The sequence below is a fragment of the Thamnophis elegans genome, chromosome 8 (assembly GCF_009769535.1).
Source record: "Thamnophis elegans isolate rThaEle1 chromosome 8, rThaEle1.pri, whole genome shotgun sequence".
NCBI classification, from domain to species: Eukaryota; Metazoa; Chordata; class Lepidosauria; order Squamata; family Colubridae; genus Thamnophis; species Thamnophis elegans.
The window spans coordinates 4,780,297-4,802,580 of NC_045548.1; the positions used below are offsets into that span (position 1 = coordinate 4,780,297).

The following is a 22,284-nucleotide window of genomic DNA, read 5'->3' on the forward strand; positions in this document are numbered from 1 at the left end:
AACAATTACGCAGTTACAGGAGGTAATTGCACTCAGCTGGTGGTAATTAGGCTCCTCTCCAGACTATAAAAGGAATGCTTGTGCACACGCCCCTTTTGCAGGAGTCAACGCATTGACTAAAAGTTGGAGAACTTTTGTAACTAGCTTGGCAGGCTGGATTGCTGCCAAGGCTTGTCCGAGTTGCTTCCAAGGTCCTTGTCTGTTTGTTATGCTTGGCTTTCAGCCACTGAGGCTTTGGTTTCTTGCTAATAAAGTACATTCCAGTTAAGCTTGTCTCGGCATTCATTACTGGACGGAGGAGGGGGTCAGAATACCTATTTTCGAACCACTAGGCTGGCAAGAACTGGGGCAAGAATGGGAGTTCACCCAGTCATACAGCGCTTGTGTCTTTCCAGCCAACAAGCCTAGTGCCTTGATTGTTCAGTGATACATGATGTCATGCTGGCCACATGACCATGGATACATCTTTGGACAGCGCTGACTCAATGGTCTCGAAACAGAGATGAGCTCCACTCCCTACTAGCAGAGTAAAAATGACTAGCAGGGGCTTCTTTACTTTTACCATATCACACAAGATAAACTGGGGAGGAAGGTTGGTGCTAAAACAGAACAACTGGGTAACTTTCAAATGATGTAATAAGCTTATTGCTGAGTGAGCAGTATGAACAATAGCTTGCATTCCTATTATTCCTGGAAAAAGATATTCTCTCCTTTCACAAATATTCAAGTTTTGCCACTGTAAAGTCACCTAATGCAAGATCAGATTTTTCTCTGGGCTGAAGCTCATATAGCACATGCCAGTGATGTGCCACAGAAAGCAGTGTTTTTGTGGCACATAATTCATAACAGTGCAATTATTTGATAACATGAATCCGCCCCACCAAATTGTGAACTTCACTCCGCATTCCTTTGTTGTTATTTATATTTAAGGGAGCAGCGCTGAGGATTACTCACCACGGAAATCATACTTTTGGCAAGTTACTTGTTCTAATCTGTGGAAAGTTAAGTGGACAGGACGAAATGTACCCCACCTGTGTAAACATTAATACTGAGAATTGCAAAGTGTTCCTATTGTAGAAGAAACGAAATCATGGAGAATTCCTGGAGGAGGAAAACCAAACGTTTGGATGGACCATTTAAAACTCATCACATTTCCCTTTCTCCTTTCTCTTAGAGCTACAACTTGCTTGTTCATTCTTTTGTTTCACTATTATTATTTATTTCAGGAGAACATGATAGTTGCTGAAAAGATTAAAATCCTTGGTTTCAAATGAAGTCGAACTAAACAGTCAATTCAGAAGCTTATTTCTTGTAGGCACACATTACATAAGGCATCACTTACTCTGGAATACTTCCTGTAAACCAACTACTGGACATTTCTTGCAAGCCATCATGAGAAATTGGGGAGCGGGGGTGGTGGTCCTCTAGTGTCTGATCATAATGAATCTTTCAATTAAAAAGAGGTTCAAAATGTTGGGTGGGATTAGAGACCACTTGACAGAGGAGGAAACATGGAGTTCCTTTTCAAATTTCACCGTAGCTACTGGTACCACTGATGCTCTGTTTCCATTTTGGTATCATCAAAGTTTTATCAGTACATCACTTATTCTTTGAATCAACACAGCTTTGGATGTCCTTGTTTCACTCTTTTTTGGCGCTATAAAAACTTCTTTGTCCATTAGAAGAGAAACGCATCCTTGGGAGTTGACCCAGGCAGCCGCAGTGAAGAATCAAACAACGATATCAGCTTCAAGGCGAACCTTTGTAGGAATCCTTTCCTGTTATTGTATCATATACTTGCAGCAGGCATGATCAGTGCAAAGCTAGGGGTGGGGGGCAACTGAACGCCCCCAAGAAAAGACAATTGCCTGATGTCAGCCGTGAAGTCTGTTTGACAGTCTTAGTCCAAAATATCCGTTTCAAATGGAACCAGATGATAGTATGACAAGTTGGTGACGTAAGCTGTTGGGTCATCAGCGTCTTGCAACTCAGAGGTAAATTCACTAACATTTTCAAACCTAAAAATGGACAAAACAAAGAACTGTCTTAGCAGATTTTTTAAAATTATTTTTTCCCTTCTACAACACCTTACAATCATTACATCAACATTGCTATGTCATCATACCTGTACAGGTATATAATATTTCGCTTCTATATTTACACACCTTTATACACAGTTCTATATATATTTATATATAGCTTTTTGGCTTAATTAATTTTATTTTTGTTTTGCAGCCATTTGTACCGATTGTTCCAAATTTCATAATATTCTGACTCTTCTTTATCTTTTAATTTCAGTGTTAATTTGTCCATCTCTGCACAATCCAAAGTTTTTTTTTTATCACTAATTCGTCCGAGGGGGTATTATTATGTTTCCAGCATTGGGCAAATGCTATTCTAGCTGTAGTTAGCAGATGTGTTCATATGTACTTAATTTTCTTTGTATATTTCCCTTTGATTATTCCCAGTAGAAAGATTTCGGGTTTGTATTTTATCTGTTCTCCTGTAATTTTTTGCACCCATTTCCAAATTTAGTTTAATTTCTTATCTGAATTGGGCAAATGCTATTCTAGCTGTAGTTAGCAGATGTGTTAATATGTACTTAATTTTCTTTGTATATTTCCCTTTGATTATTTCCCAGTAGAAAGATTTTGGATTTGTATTTTATCTGTTCTGTAATTTCTTGCACCCATTTCCAAATTTAGTTTAATTTCTTATCTGAATTGGGCAAATGCTATTCTAGCTATAGTTAGCAGATGTGTGTTAATATGTATTTAATTTTCTTTGTATATTTCCCTTTGATTATTTCCCAGTAGAAAGAGTTCGGGTTTGTATTTTATCTGTTCTCCTGTAATTTCTTGCACCCATTTCCAAATTTTTGTCCAATATTTTTGTATTTCTGGGCAGGTCCACCATATGTGATAATAAGTCCCTTGTACTTTTTTACACTTCCAGAAGGTCGAAAACAAAGAACTGTCATTCATACCAGGACATACAATAAAAGGGATACTATCACAAAAGGAGATACAGATTTATGTTTTATATGTTGTAACACCCCCAAGATAATAGCCAGAGGTGGATACTATATAAGTCATTATTAGCCCAGCCAGAATTTGTGGAATCCACATGAGTGCTCAAATATAACTGTCTTTTCAAAAAGATTCTCCAGTCTGAACAATCTACAAGAAACCGCCTCAGAGGTGGGTTCCTACCAGTTCGCACCTATTCGGTAGAACCGGTTCATCAAATCTACCGAACCGGTTAGAAGAGATTCCACCAGTGGACCCAGAAAGCAGGCCACACCTACAGAAGAGGTTCCAAAAAATTTTGAAACCCACCACTGGTCCTTGGATATGATGATTCTACACTATCATGCTCCTATTTATAAAACTCAGTGCCTCTGTGAAAGGTAAGGATGGCTACTGCGTTTGTGGTGCAATCAGAACATTGCGTGTGTTGAGGTTGTTTTAACGCAAACCAAAGATGCCTTTTAAAAGACAAGTTTACAGCATATTCTTATGCATGCCAGTGCTGTGTGTGAGGGAATTTAAGGTGGTTCTGACAAGTGTTGTCGGCATCTTCATATCCGGTCACATGGGCGGCAAGCCACTCCCATCCGGTCACATGGGTGGCAAGCCACTCCCACAAAGGAGGCCACACCCACAGAGTAGGTTCGAACAATTTTTGAAACCCACCACTGGCCAGCACCCAGCTGAAAGCCATACAAGAAGCTCTGTATGTGGATAAATTTACCCTGGAATAAAACCTCATCTCTAGTGCCGTATTTGTATTTCAGTGCTGCAAAAGTCAATGGTCAAAGAAATGCCATCTTCATTTTAAGAGATTTTTTAAAAAAAACTACAAATATCATTGTGTCCTGCCAAGCATAAAGCTCTTCAAGGCAGCTGCCAAAAGCCTTTTAGAGAGAAATGGGAACATCTGGGTTTCAGATATATCACTCACTGCCCAAGTGCTTTCTAGCTAACTCCTTCCCTTCATTCTTCACTCAGGTTTCGTAATAAAATGGAGCCTCCTGATGTATAGCTAAAACCCTTGTCATAATGATCTGTAAAATTAAAATGCAGGTACTCAGGGTAGAAGATTTCATTGTGATTCATCAATTGGGTAATTCGAAGGAACCTTGCAGGTTGCAAAATTGTGGCTTGTGCCCATTTTGTGAGCCGCTTAAAAATAGTGAATTACCCATGTGAAATATGGCTGAAAAATAGCGCAATAATGGAACAACTTGAGCAACATTCCAAGGCAGTTGTTATCGGAACTCAGTTTTCAGAGGGTGGTGACTGCAAAGGACCAACTAGCTTTGATGAATGGTAAGAGTGGAGAGCAAAGGCTTTTATGAGAACCGTTTATTGTGCTGCATCTCTTCCTTTCAAGAAAAATGTTTTTATTTTCCATTTTTCATTTGCATACAGTCACATATATACTGTGCATAACCGGGGCCATACAACATTAAACAATAATCACAGCAATTCCTCTTGTCAACAATACCCCCCAAAATAGAAACCCAATATACCACTTCCACTCTCTGTACACCTCTTTCTTCCACCCCCTCCAACTTTCTATCTTCCCTCCATCATCCCTCTCTACCCTACTTCCCCTCCCCCTCTACCACTCCTCTCTCCCAGTCCACTCCCTCCCTTCCTTCTCACCCTCCCTCCCATCCTCTCTCCCGTCCTCTCTACCCATCTTTCTTCTATCCCTCTACTCCTCCCCTTGGTGTATTTCTACTACATGTCAATGTACTCAGCTTGTCCTATTTTTACGGAGAAATTCAAGAGAAACAGTATACATGTGAAATCGCATTATATTGAAATCTAACACATAGTATATATCCCCCCCTCCCCCCACCCTGCATCTCTTCCTTGAGGAATGGAGTTTTAAAGAGGAAAACCTTTGGTTTCAAACGTATCGCTCTTATTGCTTTTCAATTATTTATTCTAGGATTTTGCCAGTTGACACAGGGCGTTGGTGTTTGTGCCCTGGGAAGGGGAATCGGGGTTTTATTTTTTATTTTTTTCTGGCATGGTAATTACAGGTGCCAAATCTTGATTTGGAAGAAGACGTTTAAGGAATCTCTGATTAAATGGATCCTGGGGTCATGCCAGAGATCTAGTTTTGCTCTTGTAGGTGTTTGTCGATTGGGTCCAGGGATGTGCAGTCAGGGGAGGCAGGGGAGGCAGAGCCTCACCACTGTCATCATGAAAAGAAAAGAAAATGTAAAAGGAAAAAGGCAAGAGCTGAGGTCAGGCTGGGCTAGTTGCTGCCAGAGTCACCGTGGATGACTCTGCTTAGTGCTTAACTGTTTAAAAAAGCCTCTAAAAATGCACCCTCTACAGGAGGCAGAGCAGAACGATGTGCCTCATCTAGTCTGACTTTTTACGATCACTCAAGCAAAGTTAAGCAAGGGTTAAAAGCCGAAAAATTCCTGATGTAGATGAGGCACGTGGTTCTCCTGCCTCCTCCTGTAGAGGGTGGGTTTTTTTAGAGGCTTTTTTAAACAGTTAAGCAGAGTCATCCATTGGGGACTCTGGCAGCAACTAGCTCAGCCTGACCTCAGCTCTTGCCTTTTTCCTTTTACATTTTTTTTTATTTTCATCATGGCAGACAAGAGGAGAGTTGAAATCCTCTCTGAAACAGCTGGAAAAGGTATGTGTGGGTCAGAGGGAGGGGAAGGAATTCAAACTTCATCCTCCTGGTGCAACTTTTTTTGTGTGTGTGTATGTGTTTGAGAGAGGGGGGAGGGAGGGAGTGAGGAAGGAGGGGAAGGGAGAAGAAAAAGAAAGAAGGAGACTTATTTAACAAAGGAGAAAAACAAATGCTGCTGCTTTAAATCGGAACTGAGCATGCCTGGCTGTGGAATTCTGGGAGTTGAAGTCCACAAGTCTAAAAATATTGCTGCCTCACCAGCCATAAACCTCACCGCCCGTCACTGATTGGGTCTATGATCATCTCATAGTCTCATCCAATTAGTCTCCTTTAAGGAAGACCTCACTCTGCTGCTTCGAATTGGAATCCTTACACATAAATCTTTTGAAAGAGATCAAAAGAATGGCATCATTTCAATCAGGCAGGAAACAAGGCCCAAAGCAGACAACTAAAGTCAGGATGGTTTATTTGCATTCAAGATCAAGGCGTTCAAATTCCATAGGCCAGCGGTATCTATACAGGCGATTCAGTGGTGGGTTTCAAAAATTGTTTGAACCTACTCTGTGGGTGTGGCCTCCTTTGTGGGAGTGGCTTGCCGCCCATGTGACCGGATGGGAGTGGCTTGCCGCCCATGTGACCGGATGGGAGTGGCTTGCCGCCCATGTGACCGGATGGGAGTGGCTTGCCGCCCATGTGACCGGATATGAAGATGCCGACGACACTTGTCAGAACCACCTTAAATTCCCTCACACACAGCACTGGCATGCGTAAGAATATGATGTAAACTTGTAAACTTGAATATGATTTGACGAACCGGTTCTACCGAATAGGTGCGAACTGGTAGGAACCCACCTCTGGTGCTGGCACACCTGAAAACCCTCACAGATCCATTGTTAGGCTCCTTACAATTTGCCTACCGAGCAAATACATCGACAGATGATGCTGTTAATGTGGTTCTGCACTATATCCTACAACATCTTGAATGAATATATTTTATTTTTCCCTTTATGTACACTGAAAGCATATGCATCAAAGACAAATCCCTTGTGTGTCCAATCACACTTGGCCAATAAAGAATTCTATTCTATTGACAATAGTACATCAGCCATACTAACATCTTGGTTAACTTGTTCTGAATGGATCAAACCTTGCAAATGGCCAGGTTGGTAACACAAACTGGTTGCCAAAAAAGACTGTTGACCTGGACCTGTGGCAGAAGTCCTCCACAGCCAGTTTCTCGGGAAACCTTGATATTTTTGAACATAGGTTGTTGTATTTTTATAGAACGGTATTTTAAATATTTTCCAAAGAAAAACATGTCAGAGGGAACACAATGGCCAGTAAACTAGTCTCCATTTCAATCATGGACAACTGGGGTTTACACCATAGCAGTGGTGGGATTCAAATAATTTACCAACCAGTTCTCTGCCCTAATGACCAGCTGGGTAGGCAAGGCTCGGTGGTCATGTGATCATGTGGGTGTGGCCAAGTCAATGTCACTCACGCCGATGGGCGCTTCGCCTTAGTTGTTACAATGGTAATAAGGGTTAACCGGAGAGGCAGTTTCTGTAAGCAGGGCAATAAAGATTAGGCTAGAAACAACACCAGAATGTTTCCTTCCTGCCTTCCTTACAGGATTAGCCCTGTAAAGTGGAAGAAAACAAAAGGAGATTTCTTCCAACAATTGGTTCTCCCAAATGCTTAGAAAGTTACCAACCGGTTCTCCCGAATAGGTGCGAACTGGCTGAATCCCACCACTGCACCGTAGATAAAAAGGATATAAATTTGGGTGCTCTGGCACCAAACTCTTTTGTTTAATGTTTTCCATAAGATTCATGATTTATGTATTTTAGAATAGGTTGTTTACTGTATAATGGTTCATCTGCACATTTTCTGACTCACACTGTTTACTAAGGGCTGATCATAACCTGAATTTTTATGTACAAGGGGATCATTTCAAACTATCATAACTGCAGCCACAATACCTGTACAGATAAAGGCACCAAGGGGGAGAGACTGCCACCTGCTGAATTAAAAATATCTCCTTTTTGAAGGACTCGTATTGAGTTTATCTGCTTCCTCTTTAATCAAAAACCAAATCACTATCCTTTCACAAGATTTGAAAATCCATCCATGTGGAGCAACGTAGTCAGTATGTTATTCAATCCTGTCTTTAGAGTAAATGCACAGAAGTAGAAATGGCACTATTATAGTTTGGGATATGTAAAATGATTGAACAAATTGATACAGGATCGGTTAAAATAACAACACGCGGACACACACACACACACAGAGATTCGTGAGCCTAGTACTATCCATATAACATACCTAACATAATGTTGATCCTTAGTAACATTTTTTTGCGATTAGTGTTTTTTCTTATTCTGCCATCCTGTTCAAGACTCAGTTTTTGTACACTCAACGTGGGGGAGAAAAAAAGAGGAGGTGGTTTTATACTACAGGTGAGGATGTGTATCCAGGGATCACAATTACTTACAAGTGTTCTGCTGTATCGGCGTCCAAGTGTCTTTCTTTGCCATTTGGTATACTGTGGTCGATCACGATCGTTTCAGTATTAGCTAAACAAAATCCATTCGAACGCATGATTTCTGAAGAAAAAGAAAAAGCGAAAGATTACAAACCTGTACCATATTTCTGAAAGGTGCATGCTTAAAGGTAAGTAGAGCATCCTATTTAGCAATAGCAGTTAGACTTATATACCGCTTCATAGGGCTTTCAGCCCTCTCTAAGCGGTTTACAGAGTCAGCATTATCGCCCCCACAGTCTGGGTCCTCATTTCACCCACCTCGGAAGGATGGAAGGCTGAGTCACCCTTGAGCCGGTGAGATTAGAACCGCTGAACTGCAGATAACAGTCAGCTGAAGTGGCCTGCAGTGCTGCACCCTAACCACTGCGCCACCTCAGCTCTTCAGGGTGTACAGTCTAGGGGATTTACAGGATCCCCTAGACTGTACACCCTGAGGATTTTCTAAAAGTATGATAAATGTTAGTCCAGAATACTTGTATTCAGAGGTGGGTTCCTACTAGTTCAGACTGGTTCGGCCGAGTAGGTAGTAATTCAGCCACCCACGAATCCGAACCAGTTCTATTGTTGGCGGTGCCATCTTTATTTTTGGTTCTGCGTATGCGCAGAACAATCTCCATTGCAGAAATGTAATTTTGCACCCTTTTCTAAATTTCTGCACATGCACAGACCTTTTTAGGTGTAAATGCGCATGCGCATGGAGCACAAAAAACTTTTGCCCGCCAAACCGGCAGTAATGCCCGTAGCAACTCCCCCTTGCATGTATTTTTTAATAATTTCCAAATCCCATTATACACACACAACACAGTTCACATGCATTTATGCCAGTGGTGGGATTCAAATAATTTAACAACCGGTCCTCTGCCCTAATGACCATCTGGGTAGGCGTGGCTTGGTGGTCTTGTGACTGGGTGGGTGTGGCCAACTCAATGTCACTCAGGTCGATGAGCGGTTCGCCTTAGCTGTGACAATGGTAATAAGGGTTAACCGGAGAGGCAGTTTCTGTAAACAGGGCAATAAAGATGAGGCTAGAAACAACACCAGAATGTTTCCTTCCTGCCTTCCTTACAGGATTAGCCCTGTGAAGTGGGGGAAAAAACAAAAGGAGATTTCTTCCAACAACCGGTTCTCCCAACTGCTTAGAAAGTTAACAACCGGTTCTCCCGAATAGGTGCGAACTGGCTGAATCCCACCACTGATGTATGTGCACATACACACAAACACACACTCATGGTCTTTTGGGGGGGGGCAATTGAGGCCAGGTGCCCCACCAAACCTTTTCCATTCTACAACCTTTTTTGTGTTCTCTAGGATGTCGATGACTTTTTAATTTTAATGGTTTCGTCTTGGGCAGCAACAAATCAGGGCATGAACAGTTTTCAGCCTCCAATTGGGGTGAGAGGCTAAAGTTCTCCTGAACGGAACAAAATTTTGCCAAGTAATCTCTGCCTTCAGGGATGGTTTTCAAATGGGAAAAGAACGCAAGAAGGGATCTTTTGGATCTTACAGGTCAGGGTTTTGTACTAAAACAATAAGAGATTTTTTCTCCAATTATAGAAAAACGTTCATAATCAGAAATGTTTATCTTTGAATTCCCAAGTTTTTGCTCACTATTTCTAGATGGTGTGAATATGTAAGGCATAACTAAACTTTCATTATGTATTTTTCCTATCTAATGCTTCAAACATGTAGATGATTCTGCTACCAATTCCAACGTTGTTTCCCCTCTTCCCCACACCAGGAAATGCAGTTAAGCATGATTTATTGCAAGAAGGAAAGAAAAGTCTCAGCCTTATTCTTCTCCTTCCTTTTCAGGCTGCAGAGAAGGACTGTTTGGGAAAACGTTTTTTTTTTTAACTGAACATAAAATTATGTCCTTTTCACTCTTTTGATGATGTACTGGCCCAAGCAAACAAGCTAAACAGACCCCAAGGAAAGCCTTTTTTCCCCCCTGTTCTCCCTAACCCTTCTTTTGTCAAATTAAATATTATCTTGTTGCATACCATCTGGTTCTGGAAAACCTACCAGATACATTTGCCCCGCAAGATTCTGAATTCAACAGCACATCAAGAGAGGCCAAAGTAATCTGTTTGAGTTCTCCATACATTTCCCTCCCCAAAAATACACAGGAAAAATCTTACTTGTATTCTGATCTAAGCTTCCCCAGCAGCACGAAGCCGAATCCTCGTCCCGATAAACCCCTTTTATTTAATTTACAGTGAATTCCTCTCCAGCAAAGTCTTTTCTCTCCCACAGTCTTTCAAGATAGTTCACAATGACCGACCTTTATCAGGCTTGGAGAGTGGCTTCATGGTATTGGACCTGGGTACTTGAGAGACCGCCTGCTGCCAATTACCTCCACTAGATCGATTAGATCCCACAGATTAGGCCTCCTCCGAATTCCATCCGCTGGCCAATGCTGACTGGCGACTACCCGGAGGAGAGCCTTCTCTGTGGCTGCTCCGACCCTCTGGAACGAACTCCCCGTGGAGATTCGAACCCTCACCACCCTCCAGGCCTTCCGCAAAGCCCTTAAAACCTGGTTGTTCCGACAGGCCTGGGGCTAAAGAGCCGTTGCTCCCGTCTCGAATGGTATGACTGTTGTGAGTTTTAAATTATATATTGTTATGTTGTTGTTTTTAAATCTTTTGTCTGTATCCCCCTCCCCGGTTCGAGTTGTGAGCCGCCCTGAGTCCCCTTCGGGGGAAAAGGGCGGCATAGAAATTTAATAAACTGAACTGAACTGAACTGGCCAGGCTGATATCAGACACCACAATACTTGGCAAGAATGCAGGAATGAACTAATTGTCTCCTGCAAACTCCACTCCCCTTTCGCTCCTCTTTTATTCCCTATGGGAGGGGCCATTCACCGTCCACTTGTGGCTTTACTCCCGAGTCGATCTTTGTTCCTCAGCTGTTCATCTGGTGACTCTGTGCATGCACACACTGGGAACAGGCTCCAGCTGTTCATCTGCCTCACGGATGTCTGACTTCGAGGCAGCTGATAACCGTCAGACGGCCTTGGCCCCCCTCTCTGCCTCCAATGCAGAGCACTTGTCAGGGCCTTCCCCAAAGTCCAGGACTGGCCCATGTTCCTCCTCAACCTCCTCACTGTCCGAATCTACTGTGCCGCTAGCGGGCCACAACAACTTGTGAGTATGCTTTAAATAGTACACAAAGCATGCCATGAATAGTTATAATGAATATATTTATATTTTATCCTTTCTGTTCTGCCATAGCCAAGGACACATTATTTTCTTATATGCAGACCTAAAACACTGTTCAATATTACGTTTCAGCTCACAAAATGCCTCAGATTAAGCCAGCCTTCCCAACCTAGTAACTCTTCAAATAGGAGGAATTTATTCCTCAGAAATCACAAAAATGGTCACAACGGCTAAGAATTCTAGATGTTGAACTCAACATATTACAACTGGAGGCTCCCCAAGTCAGGAATGTTGCATTAGGCTGGCTGTGTGCGATCCTTTTTGGTGATAGTACACAATTATTCAGTTCACTTCCAACTCTTCATAACCCAAAAGACATTACTTCTCAAAAGGTTGTTGGGAACTGCTTACGTTTTCTTTTTATTTATTTTATAGAGACTTGAAAGAAAGTGTCACAAGGGGGAACAGAGAGTCAAGAAGAATAAAAGAGCAGAAAAGTCACAGAAAAGAGATTTGCAAGCTGTATAAAACTTGAGTGAGGGTTAACATTAGACTGGTACTGCATGTAAAGGTGACTTTTAAAATCAATTTAGCACTTCAAAACCATTCTGAAAACCCAATCAATATTCAGTAGTAAAACAAGGCAGCCAATAGGATAAATATCAGTGCCCGAATAAATAATTAATGGGAATTTATGTGTAACCTGAGAAAGCCTGCCTGTATTGTAATGAATAAAGCTTTATGTTAAGAGAAATCCAGCCTTAGGATGTGGTAGAAGTGTATATGCACAATTATAATCTATAAATAGTTTCCAGGGTAAATTAAATTCAGGACTGGATTATTAGCTGCTTTTTATAAAAGCCGAGGTGGCGCAGTGGTTAGGGTGCAGTACTGCAGGCCACTTCAGCTGACTGCTATCTGCAGTTTGGCGGTTCAAATCTCACCGGCTCAAGGTTGACTCAGCCTTCCATCCTTCCGAGGTGGGTGAAATGAGGACCCGGATTGTTGTTGGGGGGCGATATGCTGACTCTGTAAACCGCTTAGAGAGGGCTGAAAGCCCTATGAAGCGGTATATAAGTCTAACTGCTATTGCTATTGCTATTACGAGTGCTTGCAAGCACATGCTTGTGTCATTACTGATCAAACTTAGCCATCTTCTCTTCTAGCAGCCCCTTCTTCAATTGTCTTAGATTTTCCAAACACTGGTGTCTCGCAAGATTTTATATTGTTTGGCTGGCATTTCAGAAACTCCCACAGCTTTGCTACTAAGAACATTTTCTAGAGAGCATTGGTGTTTACTTTCACAAACATCTGGCTGTAATTCTGCGAACAAACCTTTGTGTGGGTACATAGCAGTGGTGGGATTCAAATAATTTAACAACCGGTTCTCTGCCCTAATGGTTTATTCCAAAAACCAGTTCGCCTAACTGCTCAGAAAGTTAACAACCGGTTCGGTGCAAACCGACTGAATCCCACCACTGGTACATAGATGTATCCCCTTGTCTCTTCTTGTTCTTTTCTGGAACTGAGCAATGAGGTAGGCATGTTTTTCTATGTTTGAGTTGCCTTATGGGTGCAACCCAGGGGTGGGTTTCAGGCGGTTCGCGGCGGTCCCCGCGAACCGGTTGGTCGGCGAACCCGGAAGTAAGTAACTTCCGGGAACGCCGAAGGATCCACCCGCCCGCCCGCGTTTCTTACCCGGTTTTGACGAGTTCTGCGCTTCCACGCATGCGCAGAACGCATACAGCGCCTGCGCGATCCTCCAGGAGCAGCTGGAGCATCGCACAGGCGCTAATACACATCCGTGCACTGCGTGCATGCACAAGGTTGGAACAGGGCGAGAAACCCACCCCTGGTGCAACCCTACAGATAATGAATTCTATGGGCATTTATTCCCAAGACGAATGAATTCTATGGGCATTTATTCCTATTCCTAAGAATTCAAGTGTAAAACTGCAGCTAAGTGTGATATATATTGATTTGACCTCACTCAGGGAAGGATTTACCCAAGGAAAGATCTGAATCAGATTTCACCTGTACAAAACTGTCAATTTCTTCAAACTGGGAGACCGAACAATAACAAAATGTAACATCGGCTCGGCTTGCAAGATGTTGATATGTATAGTTTCTTTTCTTACATTTTAACAACCAGTATCAATAATTAAGGCTGTAATGCAGGGGTGTCAAACATAAAGCCCATGGGCCGCATCCAGCCCGCGATGTGGTCAGATCCGGCCTGCAGAGCCGTTCTGGAAAATGTATGGGGCTGGCCCATGTTCATTTTGGCCCGGTCTACCCAATGTGAAGAAGATGTCAGTGTTCCAAGTATCATGTAGAATTAAATCAGAGCCCAAGGCAAAAGAATCCTTCAAGTTTCAATTTAACAAAGCGGACATCTTAGCACATCTGTGGGATTCTGATGTCATTTCCAGAATTGGGATTAACACAGATGTGCCTAAGATGTCTGCTTTATTAAATTGGAACTTTAAGGATCGTTTTGCCTTGGACTCCGATTTAATTCTACACGATACTTGGAACGCTGACAGAAGAAACATCGGGACGGGGTTGCTTCTGCCCAGTCTACCCAGTGCAAAGAGGAAACATGCCAGAGTTTGGGGAGTGGTGTCAAGCTGGCCACACCCACCTGGTCAGCCATGCCCAGTGAGTGTCATCAAGTTGGCCTTTCCTACCCAGTTGGCCACACACCCAGTCGGCCAACACCACCCCCAAGGTCAACCACAGCCCTGATACAGCCCTCAATGAAATTGAGTTGATACCCCTGCTGTAGTGGCAAAAGAATGTTCAGAGAGGGAACAAGCTTAAAGTGAGTAACTATAGTTGGTTCTCCTAATGAATATTTCGAAGTCTATTCTGGGCATTCTCAACCTTCTTTTTTAAGCAGATCACAACCTTGCCATCAAAACCTTTGGCAGACAAAAATGTAATCCAGCAGTTACCATTGCAATACCTGCTGCATAAGTAACATCCCACTAATAATGTCCATAGGAACCTGTTGTGGCCCAGCAGGAGCCGTTGGAGCTGCCACCAGACTCTGACAGTGAGGGGCCCTATGAGTCTGTTCTGGAGGATGTGGAGGACCCTGGACAGGGTTCCGACTCCGAGCAGGGCGCAAAGAGGCTGGTTGGCCACCAGGAGGCACCGGAGCCTTGGACCAGTGGGGAGGAGACAAGGGAGTGTGATCCAGACGTCATGCATTGGAGCAGTGGGGAGGAGACAAGGGAGTTGGTCTTGGATGCCAGGCAACGAAGAGCTAATAGGCATAAGGAACAGTTACGCAGTTACAGGAGGTAATTGCACTCAGCTGGTGGTAATTAGGCTCCTCTCAAGACTATAAAAGGAATGATTGTGCACACGCCCCTTTTGCAGGAGTCAACGTATTCACTGGAGCTGGACAACTCTTTGGGCTAGCTTGGCAGGCTGGATTGCTGCCAAGGTTAGTCTGTGCTGGATTGTTGCCAATGTCTTGTCTGTGCTGGATTGCTGCCAAGGTCTCATCTGTGTGTCAATAAATCATTGCAGTATCTTTGACTCGGCGTGCTTTGGTGAAGGACGAGGGGGGGGGGGTCAGAACAGGAACCCAAAATGAAATGCAAATTGATTTTAGGGGGGAAGGGGCAATGTAAGCATGAAAACAGTTAAATTTTCTGAGATCATCAAAACCCCATGGGATTGAATATAAAAAAACACCATGAAGTTATTCTATACCCCACCAGTTCATACTGAGTTTGTACTGAGATGAATCACAATTCCTAATGCGTTATCTCATGCAGCTTAAAGCAAACCACTTCAGCCTTACCAGATATTTTAACTGGACTCTGGAAACTGGGTTGGATTTTATGGACGTTGTCGTTTTTTAACACTTGGTCTAAAGGAGACCTTTCAAAAAAGGTCAGGACAACTTCAGATCTGGAATACTGAAATAAAATTAACAGAGACAATTATAAGCAAGGAAGGAGGAAAAACAACATTTGAGGCCAAACTAGAAGCCCTTTGTTCAATCCTTACCACTTGCAGATAGGACCAAGAAAGATTTCTGCTTGAAACTCTACAGATTGTAGACAACTTTCCGAAGATGCCCTCCATACTAGCTGGGAACGCTGCAAGTTCTAGTTCCAGCAAATGTAAAGATTGTGGAAATTTAAAGCCCTACATGGCTTAGGGCCAGCCTATCTGCGAGACCGCCTACTGCCACACACCTCCCAACGGCCGATAAGATCCCACAGGGTGGGCCTCCTTCAGATACCGTCAGCCGGACAGTGTCGGCTGGCGGGCCCCCGGAGGAGAGCCTTCTCTGTGGCTGCTCCGACTCTTTGGAATCAGCTACCCCCAGAGGTCCGGACCTTACCCACTCTCATGGCCTTCAGGAAAGCCGTTAAAACCTGGCTGTTCCAGCAGGCCTGGGGCTGTTGACCTTAGTGTTAAGGTCCAGCCCCGATTAGAACGTATGTGTGTTGTGAATTTTAAACTATTTTTTGCTTTTCTTCTTTTTTCTTTTTTCTTCTTTGTTGTAAGCCTCCCGGAGTCCTCCGGGATTGGGCGGCCTATAAATTTAATAAATTGGAACTTTAAGGATAGTTTTGCCTTGGACTCCGATTTAATTCTACATGATACTTGGAACATTGACAGAAGAAACATCGGAACAGGGTTCCTTCTGCCCAGTTTACCCAGTGCAAAGAGGAAATGAAATGAAATTTGAAGTGAGTAATGAGCTTGACAGAAAGTAGACCATCTATAGATCTGCGTACTGTAACCGTATGTAACAGCTACACTGTTCTGCTAAAATTCAGCTGCTTGACTTCGACGGAAATGGCTTCTTGTTCTCCTATTACAGGGGTGTCAAACTCGATCGTGTCATGTGACGCATCGTGATGTATTCACAATGTTTTTTGCCTTTGCGGAGCTATGGTGGGCGTAGCCGACATGCGATGTGTCTGGCCCCGCTATAAAACCCTGTAAAGCCGAGGTGGCGCAGTGGTTAGGGTGCAGTACTGCAGGCCACTTCAGCTGACTGTTATCTGCAGTTCGGCGGTTCAAATCTCACCGGCTCAAGGTTGACTCAGCCTTCCATCCTTCCGAGGTGGGTGAAATGAGGACCCGGATTGTTGTTGGGGGCGATATGCTAACTCTGTAAACCGCTTAGAGAGGGCTGAAAGCCCCATGAAGCGGTATATAAGTCTAACTGCTATTGCTATTGCTATTGCTATTGCTATTGTATCAAGAGCTGTTTTTCTCTCGTGTGCAAAAGCATTAGAGCTGAATTCTCTAGCCCCATGATGGCAAACCTACGGCCCACTTGCCAGAGGTGGCACGCACAGCCCTCTCTGTGGGCACACATGCCGTTACCAGCTGCTCTTCTGGGTTAAAAAAACAGTCTGTTTTGGGGGGCCTTTTCCAGGCTGTTTTTCAGGTTGTTTTCAGGTTGAGAAATGGCCTGAAAACAGCCCCAAAGCAGCCTGAAAACGATCCAAAAACGGTGTGAAAAACGACCTGAAAATGCCCCCCAAAACAGCCAAAAACCAGGCATGCATGCACCGGCCAGCTGCCTTCAGATTTCTGGTGCTCCAGCGTGCACACATGTTCCAGTTAGCAATAGCAATAGCAGTTAGACTTATATACCGCTTCATAGGGCTTTCAGCCCTCTCTAAGCGGTTTACAGAGTCAGCATATTGCCAACAACAACAATCCGGGTCCTCATTTTACCCACCTCGGAAGGATGGAAGGCTGAGTCAACCTTGAGCCGGTGAGATTAGAACCGCTGAACTGCAGATAACAGCCAGCTGAAGTGGCCTGCAGTACTGCACCCTATCCACTGCGTCACCTCGGTTCCCAGTTTGAGAACTCGGTGCCGAAAAGGTTCACCATCACTGCTCTAGCCACACAACTTGAAACTATAGGCCAGGGGTGTCATACTCAACTTCATTGAGGGCTGCATCAGGGTCATGTTTGACCACGGGAGGCCGGGGCGGACGTGGCCAACTTGATGTCATTTGTGTTGGGGGAACCCGTGGTGCCTGAGCGCTACGCCAGCAAAAACAGGCTCCCGAGCTCAGTTTTGAGCCGTGACCGCTTCCTGCAGCCCTTCTGCCAGTGAAAATGGAGCTCAAGGGGCCCATGCAGACCTTCTGGCCCCCATTATCGGCAGCGATGGCCTCCTGTAGCCCTCTGCTGGTGCCCCCCCCCCGAGCTCTGTTTTCTCTGGCAGAGGCAACCCTTCGCTATTTCCAGGGCAGCCCCATGGGCCAGATCTAAGCACCCTGTGGGCCGTATCCAGGCCCCAGGCCTTGAGTTTGACACCCGTGCTACGGGCCATGAAGTAGTGCTAGAGAAATCATGTCGCTTTCCTTTGTGATATTTTCACCCCTGGAAAGGCGCAAGAGTGGGAAGATGCTAAAGTGAGGCTCCTTGAGGAAGACAGAGAGGAAGATCAAGATGTAAAAATATTTTGAGAGAAAAGGTTTGAGATCTCCATCCTTGTACCACGAGGCCTCAGCAGGGGTCTCCTATAGCCCAAAAGGCCCATCTTAAGGTTGACACTACGGTTTTAGTGTTAAGTCTGTAATCTAGGCTAAAATGCAGCCACTTGTGGCTCTCTTCCAACCATAATTCTTAACTTCGTGGACATTTTAACATTTCTTCACTGGTTTTTCACGTCTCCCTGGCAGTGGTGGATTCCGTATTTTTTTCCAACTGGTACGTTTGGAACGGCCCTGGAGTCACACACATGCACCGCGCGCCTGCGTTGTAGCATCAAATGACGCTTCCACAAGCCTCCGCAACACTCCAGCTGCTTGGCGAAGCGTCGCGCAGGTGCCGCACGCACCATGCACGTGCTCAGAAGCGCCAAAAGCATAAAGCACAGGTAAGGAGCGCAGGTGGGCGGGTGGGCCCTCCGGAGCACCGTACCGGAACGGTACCCGGTACTCCGGGCAGGATCCGGTACGCCCGTACCGGGGCGTACCGCCTGCAACCCACTACTCCTCCCAGGTAATCAAAATCAAACAATTGAACAAAATCAACATTGCCTAAACTTTCCCTGAAATTTATCATTCCTCTCACTTACCTTCCAAGGCATATTTATAATATTCTTTAGGAGCTTCTCCACCTCGTTCAGCCTGGCTTCTATGTCATGAGACTCTTTAATCGTAATTAAGCCTAAAAAGAAGAAGAAGAAGAAGAAGAAGAAAATCTTTAAGGACGTATTCTGAGGGAAAGCTACATTTTATTTCTGGACTGTACACTTTTCAACCTGTATTCTACCTTCTCAATACGTGGGAATATAACTTCAATGTGTAAGAGTGAATGTCAGCCTCTGTTTTGCTGCTTGCTTTTCGGCTGCCATTGAAACGGGGAGGGAGGGCATGGTATTTGGGTGAGGGAAGTAATCTGTACAGGAGGACTGTTAATTGGGAGTTGTTCTCACCATTCGTTTGCGCATGTGGAAGGAGGAGAGTTTCCCGCCAAGGCCAACTGTCCGGCATTCCAACCTGATGATGATTTTTGAAGATGTCTCCCACCTGACAGCTCTGGAGATATACGATTGGACTATGGACTGGGGTTACCAAGGGGAGTGCCAGGGACCAGTTCCATGGAGAGATATTTCTGTGGACTGGAGGGAGCATGGTTTCATGTGCTGCCTGCATTCTGCGGATGGCGCTTTCCTTGTTTACATGGCCCAGTTTCTGGCATGCCACCAACTGGTGCCGGTTAATGGCCTGGGGGTTGGGAACCCCCGGTTTACTCTATTGTATAAATCAGTGGTGGGATTCAGCTGGTTCGCACCTATTCCTGAGAACTGGTTGTTAACTTTCTAAGCAGTTGGAAAAATCAGTTGTTGGAAGAAATCTTATTCCCCCCCCACACACAGTTTATAGGGCTAATCCTGTAAGGAAGGCAGGAAGGAAGGAAGGAAGGAAACACAAATAGTACATCTGTGGTTAAAGGTTAAATCAGTGGTGGAATTCAGCCGTTTCGCACCTATCTGGGAGAACCGGTTGTTAACTTTCTAAGCAGTTCGGAGAACCGGTTGTTGGAAGAAATCTCCTTTTGTTTTTTTTCCGCTTTACAGGGCTAATCCTGTAAGGAAGGCAGGAAGGAAACATTCTGGTGTGGTTTCTAGCCTCATCTTTATTGCCCTGCTTACAGAAACTGCCCCTCTGGTTAACCCTCATGACATTGTAACAGCTAAGGCGAAGCGTCCATCGACCTGAGTGATGCGGATTTGGCCACACCCACACAGTCACATGACCACTGAGCCACTCCCACCCAGCTGGTCATTAGGGGAGAGAACCGGTTGTTAAATTATTTGAATCCCACCACTGGTATAAATTTCCAACTTTAGAAAATCTCTCGACATGAGGTCTTTCCGCTGCAATTTGGTCAGTATCCAATAGAGGGAGCCATACTTCCACACATTGCTACTTCTAAAATCTATGGGACCTCTCTGAATAGAATTCTGCTAAATTCAGCTATTTTGCCCAATTACATGTCCTCCCATGTCTGGATAAATTTCACAAATGGAGAGACCTAAACTAATAGACCATTTTTTAGTTAAGTGCCTCCCGTCTGCATTCAGCAGAGAAGCAACCATCTAGCAACGCAAGATATATTTTGAAGACTGGCCTTTCAATAATATATATATATATATGTTTTCTGAGGTTTTCTGATATATTTTCTGTCCCTTTTTCCTTTTTTTCTTTCATCTCTCTCACTTTTTCTTTCTTTTTTCTTTTTTCTTTATTTATTTCTTTCTTCCTTCCTTTCTTTCTCTCTCTCTGTGAGTCTGTGTGTGTGTGTGTGTGTGTGTGTGTGTGTGTGTGTGTGTGTGTGGTGGGTTTCAAAAATTTTTGGAACCTCTTCTGTAGGTGTAGCCCGCTTTCCGGGTCCACTGGTGGAACCTCTTCTAACCGGTTCGGTAGATTTGACGAACCGGTTCTACCGAACTGGTGCGAACTGGTAGGAACCCACCTCTGGATTGGAGCTTTGATCACATAGTCAACTGCTTCCAAACTGACTTTTTCAATCACTTCCTGTGCCCATCTGTGCATAAGCATGAGGGCAGCCTAGATTTAAAAAAGAAAAGTCCAGAAATCCCCCAAAATGCTTTCGTTGAAATTTGGCAGCAACCCCCCCCCCCCCACCAAATAGGTGCCATGCTTGCTCATGACTTTTCCCTATTTTACTTTAAAACCTCACCCTCCAATTGCCTCCAAATTCCTCTTTTTTTTTCCCCTTGGAAAGAAAGAGAAGCAAGCAACTAAGGACACAGGCTGTGGAAAAAACTGTTATTAATTTTTCAAGATGCTATTGGATTTGATATTCCCTAAAATTGGATTTTATTTTTATTTTTACAAATATTTGTTAAATTCATGTTTGGAACTTTATTCGCTAAATGTTTACAAGCATACAGTGCATACACACTGGGATTTATGCCACGACCTTTGGGCCAAACAGCTATGGAGCGCATTCTGAAACTAACCACAGGTTATTCTGAAATATATTAGTATGATCGCTGACACACAATATGGAAATGAGGGCTATTTCCTCTCTCTTTAAACACCATCTGAAAAATCAGTGCATCCTGTCACTTACTCATAGTTTGACAAACATCTGTTTCTCTACACACTGAGTATGCTTATTCTTAAAAGTGGTTTCAACGAAGTTCCATTTATCTCCCTGCTATGCAAAACCAGATGGGTTTTTTTGGAATTGTGATGATTGCATCTGTGTTTAGTGTTTTGAGTAGAATTTGATGTAATGTTGTCCTGAGTGGCTGACTTGAGAAACAGCAAAGAGCAGTAGCATTTAGACTTAAATACCGCTTCACAGTGCTTTACAGTGTAGGAAGTTATCACCCAGCCCTCCCCCGGAAAAATGAAATATCCTAGGCAATATTGAAAAGGCAGAATATTTCTCTGGATGTGAAAAGAAAGAAACATGTTTTAAAAGACAGAATAGCTGCCTGTAGCTTCCTGCCCATCCACACTTTGTCAATGAGCCATTAAGAAGGCCAAGCTAGTCCACTTTACATAATAAAGACTTCTCCACTGCAGCTCCAGGGGGATGGGAGTAAAGCATGATAATATTGGCCCTTTACTCAACTGACCACATGGCATCTGAGAACTCATCCATACCTGGATTCAAAACACAGCCTAGAGAGTAGTCCCTGCATGGCCCCATGGGAGTCTGACAACCAATCAGAATACATGTCTTACACAGGAACAGGAAACAGAGAGGTGGGACTGAACAGGTTATAAAAAGCCTAGCAAGCCCGTCCCTCAGCCCTTCTCTTCTTCTCCACCAACATTGAAGCATGTGATCCCCTTTTCTGTTCAGGAACTCAAGCCATGTGGCCCTGTCCAACAATAAACCATCTTTCCAAGCAGCCTCCATGTCTCCAGTGTCCTTTTCCTCACTTGGAGCTGAACCCAGAAGGACATTTCTGTCATCAACAGCTCTAAGCGGCATACAAAGTTACCATGTTTGCCCCCAACAAACTGGGTCCTCATTTTACTGACCTCGGAAGGTTGGAAGGCTGAATCAACCTCAAGCCGGTCAGAATCGAACTGCTGAACTGCTGGCAGCCGACAGCCAGCAGAATTAGGCGGCAATACTGCACTCTAACCACTGCACCACCACAGCTCATATGAAGCCAATGTAAAGAAAATCTGTTGCATTAATTAATTGCATTAAATGTAATAATTAAATTACTCATCATACACATGCACAATCTGTAGGATTGTCTTCATCGGTTGTTGAAAACACCTCTCTCGCTTTACATTACATTACTATGGTAACCAGAAAACATTTTTGGATACTTTGCCCAGTCATTGAAATAGGATGAATTCCCAAAATATATATTTAACTATTAGAAACGTTTTTCTGTGC

General features: G+C 43.8%; 1 protein-coding gene across 1 annotated transcript in view; it reads right to left on the reverse strand.

Annotated features, from left to right (window-relative positions):
* Window positions 1–289: 289 nt before the first annotated feature.
* The window catches only part of PXDC1 (PX domain containing 1), a 34,352-nt gene continuing 12,357 nt past the window's right edge, over window positions 290–22,284 (reverse strand). The window contains exons 2-5 of the mRNA XM_032222716.1: window positions 18,461–18,552; window positions 15,197–15,314; window positions 8,165–8,276; window positions 290–2,018 (exon numbers count right to left, since the gene is read on the reverse strand). Of these exons, the coding sequence (XP_032078607.1) occupies window positions 1,901–2,018; window positions 8,165–8,276; window positions 15,197–15,314; window positions 18,461–18,552 (440 nt within the window). The 3' untranslated portion in view covers window positions 290–1,900. The remainder of the gene's footprint in view (window positions 2,019–8,164; window positions 8,277–15,196; window positions 15,315–18,460; window positions 18,553–22,284) is intronic.